Source organism: Arvicola amphibius, chromosome 8 (assembly GCF_903992535.2).
Source record: "Arvicola amphibius chromosome 8, mArvAmp1.2, whole genome shotgun sequence".
In the NCBI taxonomy this organism is placed as follows: Eukaryota; Metazoa; Chordata; class Mammalia; order Rodentia; family Cricetidae; genus Arvicola; species Arvicola amphibius.
The window spans coordinates 21786519-21800928 of record NC_052054.1 but is presented as its reverse complement, the minus strand read 5'-3'; the positions used below and the strand labels follow the sequence as shown (position 1 = coordinate 21800928).

The 14410-nt window shown below is 43.8% G+C and overlaps 1 protein-coding gene across 5 annotated transcripts in view; it reads left to right on the top strand.

The window, feature by feature from the left end:
- The window catches only part of Utrn (utrophin), a 498374-nt gene that overhangs the window by 39859 nt on the left and 444105 nt on the right, over positions 1-14410 (top strand). The window contains exon 1 of one of the 5 annotated variants that reach the window (XM_038338354.1): positions 11548-11614. The exons of the other annotated variants lie outside the window; for them this stretch is intronic. Coding sequence (XP_038194282.1) covers positions 11563-11614 — 52 coding nt within the window. The 5' untranslated portion in view covers positions 11548-11562. Of the gene's footprint in view, positions 1-11547; positions 11615-14410 lie in introns of those variants that run through there. 5 annotated transcript variants of the gene reach the window in all.

Sequence of the window (14410 nt, the reverse complement as noted above, 5' to 3'; positions counted from 1 at the left end):
AACACTGTATACATAATGATAATAAAAAGATTTATGTATTTTTATTTTATGTGAATGGTGTACATGTATGCAAGTGTACCACATGCATGCAGTGTTCTTGGAGGCCAGAAGATGGCACTGGATCCCCTGGAACTAAAGTAACTGATGAGTGTGGTCTGCCACGTGGTTGCTGAGAACCAAACTTGGGTCTTCTGCAAGAACAGCAAGTGCCCTTAAACCACTAAGCCATCATTCTAGCTCCTGAGGGCACCTTCTTGATTGGTAATTGATATAGAGGGCACTGTCATCACTTGGTAGGTGGGTTTGGGCTGTATAACAAAGCCAATTGATCAAGTCAGAGGAAGCAAGCCAGTAGGCAGTATTCCTCTATAGATTTGCTCAGGCTCCTGCCTTGGCTTCTCTGGATGATGGGTTGTAACCTGTAAGATGGAGTAAACCTTTTCCTCTCCAAGCGACTTTTGGGCATGCTGTTTGTCACAACAACAGAAACTAAACTAAGGCAGCCTGTGTGCCTGTAACTCCAGTATCAGAGGGCAGCAGATCCAGCAGGAGGAGCCTGGTAGCTAAAATGGTGAGCCTTAGGTTCAGTGGGCCACCCTGTCTCAAAAAGTAAGGTGGCAAAAAATAGAGAAGACTTCTTTCTGATAGCTTTCTCTGGGCTCTGTATATGTACAGCATGGGCAAGTGTAGGCCTAGAGATATGTACAAATAAAACACACACACACACACACACACACACACACACACACACACACACACACACACACACACCACATGGTGAAGGAGCATTCCTAGAGGCTGAGAGTGTAGTTTGGTGATAGTACAGCTTTGCCCAGTAGAGCGTGCATGAAGTTCTGAATTCTATCCCCAGTATTGATTTAAAAGAAAAGATAAAAAGGGATAAAGAGAAGGAGAAAAAGGAGGAGGAGAAGAGGAGGAAAAGGAGGAGAAAGAGGAAGAAGAAGAAGAAGAACAAAAACAAGAAGAGGAACAAGAAGAAGATTATTGGTCTATTGGTTCCTCTTTAGATATACTTGGGACCTGGTGGCACTTACTGACCCCGTATAGCTGCATCACAGTGAACTCCATAGTGAACTCCATGTGAGTTGAACTATGCATCTATGTTCAAAGAAAACCTAGGCAATTAGAAGGGTAAGTCTATTGGTCTGTGAGTTTCTTTGTTAGTTGCATCTTCATTTACGTTACTTTCATTGAAAATTAAACACAGTCTGTTAATCTTTTCCTTGGGTGATGTATCTAGCAGTCCTAGCCAAAGTCATTGCCTCTTATGGGAAGGATCTGGACATATATTAACTTTTAAAACTTCAGCCAGTTATTTACAGCGTATGAGCTAGCAGCGTGGGAACTGATTGATTGCTTGCTGGATTCAGAGCATGTGAGGGAAATTTATTTTAGATGCGGAAAATATTTCCTAAAAGAGGCAGAGGGAGGTAGAGAGCTAGGGCAGGAGCTGAGCCTTTGCAGACCTGTTGTCTCATTTCCTCCCTTGGTAACTCTGTAGGAGGATGCAGTTGTTTGTGTTTCCAGACAAGGGTGTGCCTCAGGTAGTAAGTTTTTCAGGGGTTTGTCACCTATTCACATTCTAAATGATTTTGAACACAATGTAAAACCCAACAAAAATTCAGAGGAAAGAAATAAGTTTCTAATCACCAAGTTAAGGTCAAAGGATATTGTCTACTTAAAATATGAGCGCACACCCCCTGCACATGTATATCACATATAAAAATATGTATGTGTTTTATATACACATACATAGTCACACATATACTTGTATATATATGTGATGCACACATGCACTCATATATGTATGTATGTTTACTTTTGAGTCTGAATCTCCTGAAGTAGCTATGGCCCAGAACTCACAATGTAGACCAGGTTGGCTTTGAATGTGTAAAGGCACGTGCCACCATATCTGGCTTTACCTAAATCTTGTCTGTTTTATAGGTGATATTCTATCTGTTGCCTTGTTAAACTTGGGATATAAATTTGTCTCAACCTGTCCTGTTGGGCAGAGCAATTAAGAAAATGATCAGTTACAAGACTGACACTGTCCATCAGTTTTCCAAACACTTGTCAACGTGGAAGAGCTTCGTTTTCAGCTCCTGACCCAAAAGATTCCCTTTCTCCAGCACCTCATACATGGGACACAGAGTGATGGAGGATGCTGTTTCTTCAGCTCCGATAACATGGATGTTAATAGAACTCTCATTTGCCGCACAGAATAAGCAAGATGCAGGCAAATACCGTGTTGTTTGTCTCTCTCTCTCTCTCTTTTTTTAATATTTTGGTTTTCTGAGACAGGATTTCTCTGTGTAACCGGGATTGTTACTCTCTGACTGTCCCGCTGGAATTTCTTTTCAGAGTTTCACTTTTGGCTTAGGTACTCTGCTTTTCTTACTAAACAAACAAACATACAAACAACAAACCACTTTGTAATATTCACTGGAAATAGGTGACAACTGTTTTGAGCTCCCCTGACCATCATTGATGAAACGTAGGAATCATCTTCCTTCAGATGTTCCTCCTTCCTGTCCCTTACCAAGAAACGAAGTGTTGTTTATTTAATTCCTTTGTGCCCTGTCCTGAGTAAAAGACCAAGACTTTGGAAACATCTTTTGAATTAAAGTAAAATTTCCTCACTACTCTAACTTGCTTTTTCAATTTAAGTGGATTTCATTCTTCTCGTGGTGTGGCCAAAGGTGTGCCTGTCCATCAGGCTATTGAGCCATGGGTCTGTCTTTTTCTCTTACACATGCTATTGCTGGCCGCACTTAAGTGTATTAGGGTTTCTGTTGCTGTGAAGAAACACCATGACCAAAGCAAGTCTTATAAAGGAAACTGTTTAATTGGGGCTGGCTTACAGTTTCAGAGGTTCAGTCCATTATCATCATGGTGGAACATGGTGGCCTGCAGGCAGACGTGGTGCTGGAGAAGGAGCTGAATGTTCTACATCTTGATTCGCAGGCAGCAGGGAGTGACTATGTCCCACACTGGGTGTAGCTTGAGCATATACCACCTCAAAGTCTGCTTCCACAGTGACACACTTCCTCCAACAAGGCCACCCCTAATAGTGCCACTCCCTATAGATCAAGAATTCAAACATATGAGTCTATGGGGATCATTCCTATTCATGCCGGTAGGTGGCTTTTTCTGTTCCACCTGCCAGCTCCCAATTCACCACATGGAGACCTCCTATTAATTATGAAAACTCAGCCGATAGCTTAGGCTTGTTTCTAACTAGTTCTTACAACTTAAATTAGCATTTCTATTAATCTATTTTCTGCTTTGTGTCTTAATCACCTTTACTCTGTACTGCTCGTGCTGCTTTCCTGCTTCCCCCTTGTCCCCCTGGCCACTCTGCCTTCTTCTTCCCAATGTTCGCTCTGCCCACCCCCCCCCCCCAAATCTTGCCAAGCTGTCCAGCTTTTTCTTAAACCAATCAGAGTGACAAATCTTCACGTGTACAATAAGGTTATTTCTCTAGACAAGCCACCATACTGGGGTTTCTACCTATTGTGTTTGTCAGAGACCCCAGCAGCTACGGATTTAGACTGTGTTCTGAGACGTTTGCTTGGTCTTGCGATGTCGACGGTCATTCCATGAGATGTGTTGGCTGGTGAACATCCTTCTGCTTCTGGTCTCCATGATCAACTCTGTAAATCAGGAATCTTGGCGCGTTGTTTTAGGGAATCTTATTATGCCATAAGGTTTGTTTGAAACATTGTGTACAATCACCCAAACTTTTTCTTTCCAGATTATTTAAAATAAAAATTTAAGGGTTTGGGTTTGATTCCCACATCCACATAAAAAGCCAGGTGGGGTGGTACACACTTGTAAACTTAGCTCTGGGGGAGACTGGTGGGGTCCTGGAAGCTTTCTGGTCAGCTATTGTCCCCATTCTGATAGTCAGGCCCCAAATCCCAGGGATAGACCCTCTCTCAGATAACAAGATGGACAGCTTCTGAGTCTTTGAACTTCCAGATGTCTGTCTTTTTTGTCCCCATTTTAGTTGTCAGAACGATGGGAATAAATATGTGTGCCACCACATCTGGCTTTTGCACATACGTTTTGGTGCTGTCTTCAGTTATCAGCCTTGCTTTACCCTCTGAACCACCTCTGGGGCCCTCTTCTGGCTGCTCTTTCCAGCATTTGCTCTTTACTTTCTGCAGGCTGTCGATGGGGAACAATGGGACATCGCCCAATCCAGGTTAGGTTATGATGTCATGTTGAGTGAAAGTGGACTTAGCTTTCAGATCGTGGAGTGTTATAAATAACAATAATCACGGGACTGCAGGTGGTTATTACTATTAATTATATGATTAATTATAATTGGTTATTTTGCTAGTTGTTATGACGTACATTATAAGTCGGTTAGAATGTGCCCGAGGATCAAGCATCTACACCGTGACATTTGTATGTGATTTCATGCTCTAGGAGATGAGGGAACAAGTGGGGGAGGAACAGAGAGGGCTTAGTCTGTTTAGTTGCTGCTAGATAGGATTATGGAGGGAAATGTCAACTAAGGAAATTAGTGCCTCCCAGTGCTTTCTGCTCCTGCCAGTCTCAGCGAGGTGGAATAGTAGGTGGCTGGGTCCATTTACCTGACTCAGTATTTCTGAATCTATTAAGTACTTTTCTGTTTCCTTGATGCCTTCTTTACCAGAATTCTTCAGTGTAGAAAGATGCCTTTCACAGTTAGGGAGAGGAATCTGGGAAGGTGCCGACCGACTCTAATAAGCTGACTCTGGCCGAGGCTGGAAACTGCAGCTGCCTGGAATCAGCTGCTCGTTTTAATTGCCCCCCGGCTCATCATATTAAACATGCTTGCACATGTTTCAGTGTTTGTTTAATTCTTACCTGAGATACTGTTACTGTTGAGCTCTGCAGTGGCCCAGAAGGCCCAGTGCCAGCCCGTGGCACTGTTAGAAAGTAGTAGATTATAGGGAGTGAGCCTTAGAGGAAGGACGTTAGGTCGGGAAGGCGGAGAAGGCTGCCCTTGTAGGTGATGTTGGGATTCCTTCCTCTCCAAGTTTTGCTTCCTGGCCACCGTGAACTGCCTAGCTTTGTGGTGTCCTATCTCATCATAGGCATCAGAGGATTGGAACCAGTAGACTATGAATGGCAACTTCTAAAACAAGAAGCCTAGACGAATCATTTTTTCATTAAATTATTGCCGGCATGTTGTTATAGCAAGAGATTGCAACCGACACCAGTGGCAAGGAAAAACACTTGGGTGCATAGGAACTGTTAGTGTGCCTTGGAGTGGTGGCATATACCTGCGATCCCAGAACTGATGAGTCCAAGAAAGGAGGCTTGTGAATTAGAAGCTGCTTTGTACTACACATTATGACTGACTGTGTGTCCAAATCAGGAGGAAGAAACATCCATAATTTTTTTTCTTAAGCTCCCTTAGAGATATTAACATAGAAAATAAAGACCATCACATCATTTTTTAATTTCTATTCTTTAGTATCCTTTTTGGGATATATTAAACGTAAGTACAAAATGTCTTTTAAGGGCTTCCCCAAGTGTCTAAGAGGCTTAATCAAACTGGCTGTCTGTGAACTTCTAAGAGTAATTTGAGGAACATCTGCAATTTCATGCTGTAAGTCCCGCTTTTCATCCACTTGAGATGTCCCACCCTCAGATAGCCACAGACAGTGTCCCCGGGTTTGTGGAGGCATGCTGGGAGCTAGCTTTAAAGTGCTTTCTGGTCAAAAAGTTGGTCTTGGAGAAGTTTTTCCCTGTAAGTCTGTGACTGTTGGAAACATGCAAGTCTCTATTTAGCTAAGACAGGAAATAACTTCTGTTTGAAAAAGTCATAAACAAGCTGTTTTGTGGATTAGGAGTCATCACAGACAGCCAAGACTGGCCTTATAGAACCTGCCATGGCTGGTTTTCCCCTCCTCTTCCTCTTGTTGATACAGTTAGAGGTTATTTAGTAAGCACAGATGAACTTTGAGTTCGTAGGTTTACATTTTCAGGGATCAATTGTACTAAAATTTTGATGAAATTTTAATGCAATTTAGGGTTTTATGTACCTAAGGTGACTCTGTGTTGAGGTTCTGAAATACAGCTGTAATTTGGCTGTATCGAAGAACAATGACTAGAGTATAGCTTCACATGTGAAACAGAGGAAAAGCAATTCCACATTGCTGTCAAAATTTCTCTTTCTGTGGACTCATTTCGTAAATATTGCAATCAAGTTTCCAATTCCCTGTAATCATGAAGACAGCAATTGACAGCTAACAGCTGGTGTGATTCATCGCTTTGTCTAGTATATTTGTCTAGGTGTAATTGCATCCCTTAGGATGCTGAAGCAGGAAGATTACCAACAAGAGTGAGGCTGGCCTGGCTCCAGCGTGAGGCCATGTGCCAAAAAGAGAAACATATACACAAAACAACAACAAAACCCCCAAACAAAGAAAAAAAAATCAAACAAACAAAAGAGAAAATGGCCATCCTTTGGGATCCGAGGTCATGAGAACCATGCCTTTCTTGTTCACTGTTGTCAATGGAACCCATGCCCAGGCTTGTGGAGATTTTACATCCTTCTCAAGTATAATCTGAAGAAAGCATAACTTTCAGTCATTTGTTTATGATTGTTTTTGTTTTGCTTGTGTGTATACATGTGTGTATGAGCATGTAGATACATGTGTTCATGTGTGGTATGTGCACTTGCCTATGAAGGCCAGCGGTTGACACACTGGATATTCTTCCTGATTACTTTCCTCCTCATTTGTACTTATTTATTTGTGTGTGTCTCCTTGTCTATATGTGCAACATATGAAGCAGTGCCATGGTGTTCAGAAGAGGACTTCCATCCCCTGGCACTGGAGTTACAGACAGTTGTGAGCCGAATGCAGGTTCTCTGGAAGAGAGCCATCTTCTCAGCAATGTGACTGAGACCTTTAATCTCAAAGCCCACCCTCAGTGGCCTACCTCCTCCATCAGGTCGGCACCACCTAAACCTCCTCAAACATCACCCTTGACTGGGGACAAAGTATTCAGATATCGGAGCCTGTGGGGGACGTTGTCATTCAAACCACTCCATTTCTCAACAGTACCACCCAGGGGGCTTAAACCTTTAACAGTGGGTTCTTATTGGACTTTCCAGTTCCAAACTTAAATAATAGTATTTAGAAGTGCACACTGTGATGTCAGAAGAAATGGCTAATGAGAAGGCGGTCAGCCCCTCAGCAAGACTGGGGGCAGGCTTGGGGTTTTCATTTTAGTCTTATTGAACTAAAAACAAACTGTGGTTTGGAGAGATGCCCAGTGGGTAAGAGTGCTTGCCTTTCAAACATGAGTACCTAAGTTCAATTATATGGTACCAATATGAAAAGCCAGGTAGGTATAGATGCCTTTGTCCTACCAATGGACAACGGAGATAGGCAGATCCTGAGAGATCTTTGGCAAGCTAGCTTGGCCAAACATATAGAAACACTGTCACAAGGGAAAAAGGATGGAGAGGAGAATAACAGAGGAAACACTCATATCTTGCACTAGCCTCCTGCACATGTGCATGTGGACACTTGCAACCTTACATATTCATGTGTATGCACTGTGCACACATGACATGTGTACATACATGCACAATTTAAAAGCAAACACTAGGTGTTATTTCTTATGTAAGAGTTGGGGAATACATAATGAGAAGTTTATTTTGGAAATGATTTATTGAGAAAAAGTATTGGGAGTATAGAAAATACAATATTCTTGTCAGTCACATACAACTCTGTGAATAATATGATTCCTTACGTTTTTCTCATAGTGCCTTTTACCAATAGCAATATATTACTGTGATTGCCCTAACATTTTGTATCCCTTCCATGAGGCTTGATATATGCAATGGCTTTAGAAATTATGTTTATGATCACATTGTGCATGTGGTTTTTAAATCAATTTTTTCATTTATTTTACATACCAGCCACAGTTTTCCCTCCCTCCTCTCTTCCCATCCTCCCCGCTCCTGTCTATTCCCCCCATCCACTCCTCCATTCAGAAAGGGCAGGCCTCCCAAGAGAGTTGACAAAGTATGTCATATCAGATGAGGCAGGATCAAGCTCCTCCTCCCTGCATCAAGCCTGGGTGAGACACCCCAGCATGGAGAATAGATTCTAAAAAGCCACCTCATGCACTAGGGACACGTCCTGATCCCACTGCTGGGGGCCCCACCAACAGACCAAGCTACCCAACTGCCATCCGCATGCACAGGGCCTAGGTTGGTTCCATGTAGGCTTCCGAGCTGTCTGCCCAGAGTCCGTGAGCTGCGTGTGGGTTTTCTTTAGGCGAGTTTCTCTTCTCGCAGGACACCCACGTGCTGTTTTTGTATTGTTAGTGATGGTGGAATGTTCCACTAGCTCTTTCACTTGCGGTATTTGGCTGCCCAGTGGTGCTGCACAGCTGTAGGATGGGAGAGTTCAGAGACGGTCTCGTTGCAGGATTTTGACGGCTCCTCTCCCAGGTCAGATGTAACTGTGAGTGTGTGTCGTGTCGACGCAGATCCCCTAACATTGTCCAGATGGAAGACGACTGGAGGGACCAGCTCATCTCTTTCCCTCCCCGCTATGTTGTATTATCACAGGTCATGGTGGCATTTTAGAGATATATAAGATGCTCAAAGGGACCTAGTAGTCCTTTTCCTTTGCTCCGTCACCGAGGAATCTCTGTTAAGGAAGAAGAAATGATTTTCTTAAGAAGTTCTACTTGGATGGTTAGGGTTCCAGACTCTCCATTCCCTCGGCATCTCTGAGCACCAGGACGCCGAGGATCCTTGCTCAGTTCCCTCAAATCTCATCTGCTGTGATGGTGGTCTGCTGGGTTTATCAGTTTACAGATACTCTGATATGAGTGCTGGGGTCTTTGTTCTTTTCAAAGGCTTTTAGGTTCTGTCTGCAGTGTGAGCTAGGGTAGAGCTGTGGATATTCTGGAAGATATGAGACACCTATATATTAAAACAGGCTGATCACGCTAACCTTGGAGTTTAAGTACCAGAGACAGGGATACTGGGTGAGGAAAAGAGGGAAGAAGATGTAGGGGTCACTTCCCTCCTGTTATTTTCTCTTTAGTCTGAGTGATTGAGAGAGTTGGTAAATGGAATGGGAGGCGCTGAGCGAATTGGCCGGAACCTGTGTTAACCTTGTGTTACCGAAACAATGCACTTCGCGCTCTTTTTTGAAACATCACAGATTATGCATCCAGGGCCTGATGGCCACCAAGGAGATGTGGCAAAATCTAAATTTGGAGTGGTCTATGAGCCTTTTCTCTGTGAGCCCATACCCTAGATGGTACCCATGGTTCTCAAACTGCCCACCCAGGGCCGGCTTCTGCATTCTCATCGAAGCTCTTATTGACATGCTGTAGACATAACCTTCGGCTGATTACAGCATCCCCTGGTCAGGCGCTGCTGAAGCCTCTGCTATACCTGGCCAACTTGTGCAGATGTCCACAGAGTCATCACAGTTAATAAGGAAGGGAAACCCCCAGTTGGAAAGCTGGAGCGGAGAAGATGACCTGGGAAGCAAAAGAAATATATTGTGCGCATGCCTGGCAATCTCCTTTTGAACCTATAGTCTTCATGGCTCAGTGCTGTATTGTTCTTAGGGAATCCTTTTTGCTTTTCAGGGTGAGTGAAAATATGGTCAGCCACTGAAACCAAAATGCAAGTGTTTCTTGATGCCTCCCGTCTTCATTGCCCAGGATGGTGGTTAGGGTTTTTAGGTTTTTTTCTTTGTCTTTTCCCCCACCCACCCCTTTCCCTTTCAGCATTTTAGCAGTTGTGGGAATCCAGACGAATGATTTTAAATGCACAAAATAAAAGTCATACACTGTAAAAGAAGCCAATTATATTGACACACATTTATCGAAATACTTAAAAAGCCTGCACTAAATGGTGTTTGTGCTTGGCTCGTACATTTCACAGCACACTCTAATTGTTCTTCCTGCCATGCTTTCCGGAACTAAACAAGTACCCGAGACAGCAGTTAGGTGGTGTGAAAATGTGTGTGTGTGTGTGTGTGTGTGTGTGTGTGTGTGTGAGAGAGAGAGAGAGAGAGAGAGAGAGAGAGAGAGAGAGAGAGAGAGAGAGAGAGAGAGAATGTCTGGGCATCTGGCGGAGGTTATCAGCTGTGGTGGCAAGCACTTTTGCCTACTGAGCTGTCTTCCAGCTCTGTGTATCATTTCTGAGGTGACACCTTCAAAGAAAGTGTTGGTAGTGTGTATTGTGGTCTTGCTTCACAGTGGAAGGGGATGCCAATTCCTATTAGGAGTTAATGAGAATATCCAATTCTTTCTTGTGTCTGAATTCAGGGATCTTCTACCAGACCATAATCCGGGATAAAGATGACAATACCTAGTGCTTGTTGGTTTGTTCAGAGTCTGGCCATAGCCCCCTAATATTATTGAAGATGGTTACAGGAACAATGACTCTTCAGTAAAAGAGACTCTTCGCGGAGTGCTCCTTGCTGTCCACTCTACCAGGCCTGAGTAACAGATTGGTGAATACAACTAGCATGGTGTCTAGACTCTTCAGTGTGCCCAGTAGTAGAAGAGACTGGTATCAGACTGGCTGCAGAATATACAGAGAGTTGCTTAGTTGCCTAGGTGATAAAATATTCTGTGATTCTGTGAGGACAAATCATGAGGGGTCTGGGATGGGCTGTGGAGGCGAGGGAAGGCCTGCTTAAAGGAATCCTCATGTCCAGTACTTCAGGGTGGCTGGGTTTGTGCAGGGCCTGGACTGGCAGAGCTGAGCCATTGGACACCTGCACCAAGCCAGCAATTATGGATGAAGGATACCCAGGGCTGTGTGCTGAGATGGACAGACCGCTGCAGTTGGCGTTTTGCTCTGTAGTATTGCTCATCCTGATGGAACAGACATCCTTTACCTTTCAGTTTGAGAGCATGTATTATTTAGTACTTTTGTAGATGGATTCCTAAAAGCTTTAGGGATTCATATGGATTACCAAGGGCTAAAAAATTAATTGCAAAAAGGAAAAAAAAAGGAGAGAAAGAATAGATTGCAAAATTTTTAACAATCTCTCTTGCAGGAGTTAGAAACTTGGGAAAAAGTGTTTGTTTTTTTCTCAAGTTACTTAATATTTTTGCTCAGTCAGGTTAGTCTTCAATGTACGGGAAACCTCAGGTGGCAGGAAGGGAGAGGTGCCGGTGCTTTCTGTTTGCTGAACCATTAGGGCTGTGGTGTTTGTAGAAATGCATGCTTTGCTGGTCTAGGCAGATAAGGGCTGTCACACGTCTGGGTTTTTAAGGCGACAGGCTCCATGCCTGGCAGAGGCTCTGAGGTGCACACCAGGATTGGGCTCTGCTCAGAGGCAGGAATGTGACCAATCTGGTCGGGGCAGTTGGGGAGGGACTCATCTCTCCTCACTCCCATATACTCTGGCCCTGCTTTTCAATTTGGACTCCATCAGAGCAAGGTCTCCAGCCGAGGGGAATGCATATCTTCCTGACTTCACAGAACATGTACTGCTGGCTTGGGAATTGAAACCACATTTGGAAGCCGGGCTGAGCCAAGGAGAAATGGAAGTGACACCCGAGGCCACAGATGGAGACAGCCGAGAGTCGCAGGCAGGTAAAGGAGACTCGCCCAGAACAGTGCAGTTTCTTGGACTTTTTTGTTCACAGAAAGTAAACCAAGGCACGATCCAGTCAGACAAAAAGTGGTTTGAAAAATATCGAGGGACAGATTCTAAATGATTTTGGTTTTTGGTTGATGACCGAGCCCAGTGTTTCAAACAAACATTCCTGTAATGTTGTTTTGAAATGTGTGCGTTTCAGAGGGAGGATTTGACGAGCGCCTGTTACTCGAGGTGTTTAGGAAAGGTGATTCAGTTGGCCAGACTTCTGTCTGTTGGTCTGCTGCTTACTGCCTGTCAGTTTTATGTGTGGAGGGATTAGTCTCGGCGTCTAGTATACTGATGGTAAAAACAAAAACAAGAAACAAAAAAAAAAATTTACATCCTTCTTTGAGTTGGAAGGTTTACCCAAAAGTGTCTGTTGTGTGGAAATCATGTTGGGGTAGGGATCTGGCTTCCTGTCTCCCAAATGCTTAATGGGCAAAGGGGCTGAAGCGTGACGACGCTAAGTCTCCACCGAGAACATCTTGAGTAAGCACCCCTGTATCCACTTCACTTGTCCATTTCTCTCCTGGATTGTTTTCTTCCTGAGTTAGTTAAGCTCTGCTGGCTGTGTTTTGAGATGGGCTGCTTGGAAACACAGCGGGCTACCTGCTTACCCGCTTAGAAGGGCAGCCCAGTGCTACCCGTCTGGAAAGAGGCGGGTTAGTGGGGTATGCTGGGTTCTGGAGTTGGGGGCGGGGCAGCGGCCAGGTGGGGCACCGAATAAGAAGTAAGTGTTAGAGTGTTCCTCCTTCTGGGGGATCAGGGAATGAATGTTTCCCAAAGAGTGGTATTTTGAGATGGCAAAGAAAATTCTAGAAGAGAAGAATACCAGGCCTGTGGGAAAGTTCGGGGAAGGGCACATCTTCGGTGAAGCGTGTGTGAGCATCAGTTGTATGGTGAACTGATGGCTTCCGGTTTGTAATGTGTCTGCTCTCTCTGCCCACTGTTCCATCCAGCCACATGGGGGGGCGGCTGCTTTTGGCTACATGGTTAGTGCCCTCTGTGGTGTCCCTCTCCTGCCTGATGTACTTGCTGATCCTCAGCCATTGGCTGGCTACCTCTTCTCTTTCTGGGACTGGACATTGAACCTCTGTCTTGACTCCCATCCAGCGTGGATTCCGTGCTAAAATCCACTACCCTCTGCCTGGTGGTTTGCTTGAGGACACCCGCCACCGTTGCCAATGGCATTGTTTACTTCAGACTTGGCCCTTCCAGGTCCTGTTGTCTACTCCTTTCTCAGTGCTTTGGAGAGTGCTTGTCCTAAGCATGACAGGTCCTGGGGATAAAAGAGTGAAGAGATGTCAATCAAGAAGCAAAAGCGCTTGTCACGGACTGGACCATTACCTCTGTTTATTTTTTGAAATCAGAGGCCGTTCTGACTGAAACAATTAGGATTTCTCCTGCCAATTCTTATTTAGGACCTTTGGGTGTGACTTCAGAGGGAACTACTTGAAAAAGAAAGCTAATTATTAAAAAAGTTCAAATACCTAGGGAAGAGAGAAATAGAGTTTGGAATAGTTGTTATAAACAAAAGGAGAAATTAACAGTTTCAAAGAAGATTACCTGACGAGTATCTTTAGATACAATCATACTTTATAATATTTTATAGTTACTTTTCGCATATTATTTAGTTTTCTGACGTTTCCTGACGATGTTGATGAGTCGCTCTTATCTGTGCTCTGAGCACTGTATTCATATAATTAATATCATCGTAATTCAACCCACTTAAACACTTTAAATTACATAATCATCAGTGATGTTCTCACACTGATAGAATTCTTTTATCCCAGTAACAGACATCTGTGGGTACAACTCCACCATCACTTTTCTCAACTAATCCTGTCATTTTTTCTCTTCCTTCCTTCCTTCCTTCCTTCCTTCCTTCCTTCCTTCCTTCCTTCCCTCCCTCCCTCCCTTCCTCCCTCCCTTCTTCCCTCCCTTCCTTCCCTTCCTCGCTTCCTTTCATCTTTTGAGACCAGCTCTTTCTGTATAGCCCAGACTGAGTTCACTGTGTTCCTATGCTGACCTTGTTTGTGACTTCCCAGGCTCACCATTCCCAAGTACTGTAACTGCACACCCGTGCTACCACATCCAGCTTTTGTCAGTTTTTATATCTCACCAAGTAGCATCATTTTATCGATGTTTGATTCAAATTCATATTTTCTTTACGTACGTCATTCACAGCTCAAGTCATTTTTCGTAGCAAGGAATAAGACTGCAGAACAAAAGTTATTTTTGTATGTTCTAAAGTAGAAGGTGAAAAATGTTCTGTCCACTGGCATAGTGAAAGAAGGGAATGCCTAAAAGTAGATTGTTTAATGATTGTGACTTTGTCCCTTGGCATTTTTCTAATGAGAGTGTCCCTGCCTGGAACTGTTAGCCCAAGGGATGGCAAACTAGCATCTCCGAGGACAATGTGTTTCCATCATGCCTCTTGCCCTGGGTATCTGATTCCCAACCTTTGCTCTCTTTTTGAGAAAATGGAAAAAAAAAGACAAACAAAAACCAAAATAAACAAAAAACCAAAAAGCAACCTAGAAACCTAAACCATTTTTATTAATTATTTGAGAATTTCATTCAATCTATTTCTCATCCTATTCCTCATCCCAACCCCTCCCAGGTCCATTCCACTTCCTATCTTCTCGAGCTTCATTGTCCTCCACGAAGACATGCCCCTACTACCTTGGGGTGAGGTTTTGGCTGTCTCTATTTATGAAGAGCATTTCCTGCTTGCGTCTTGGTTTTGT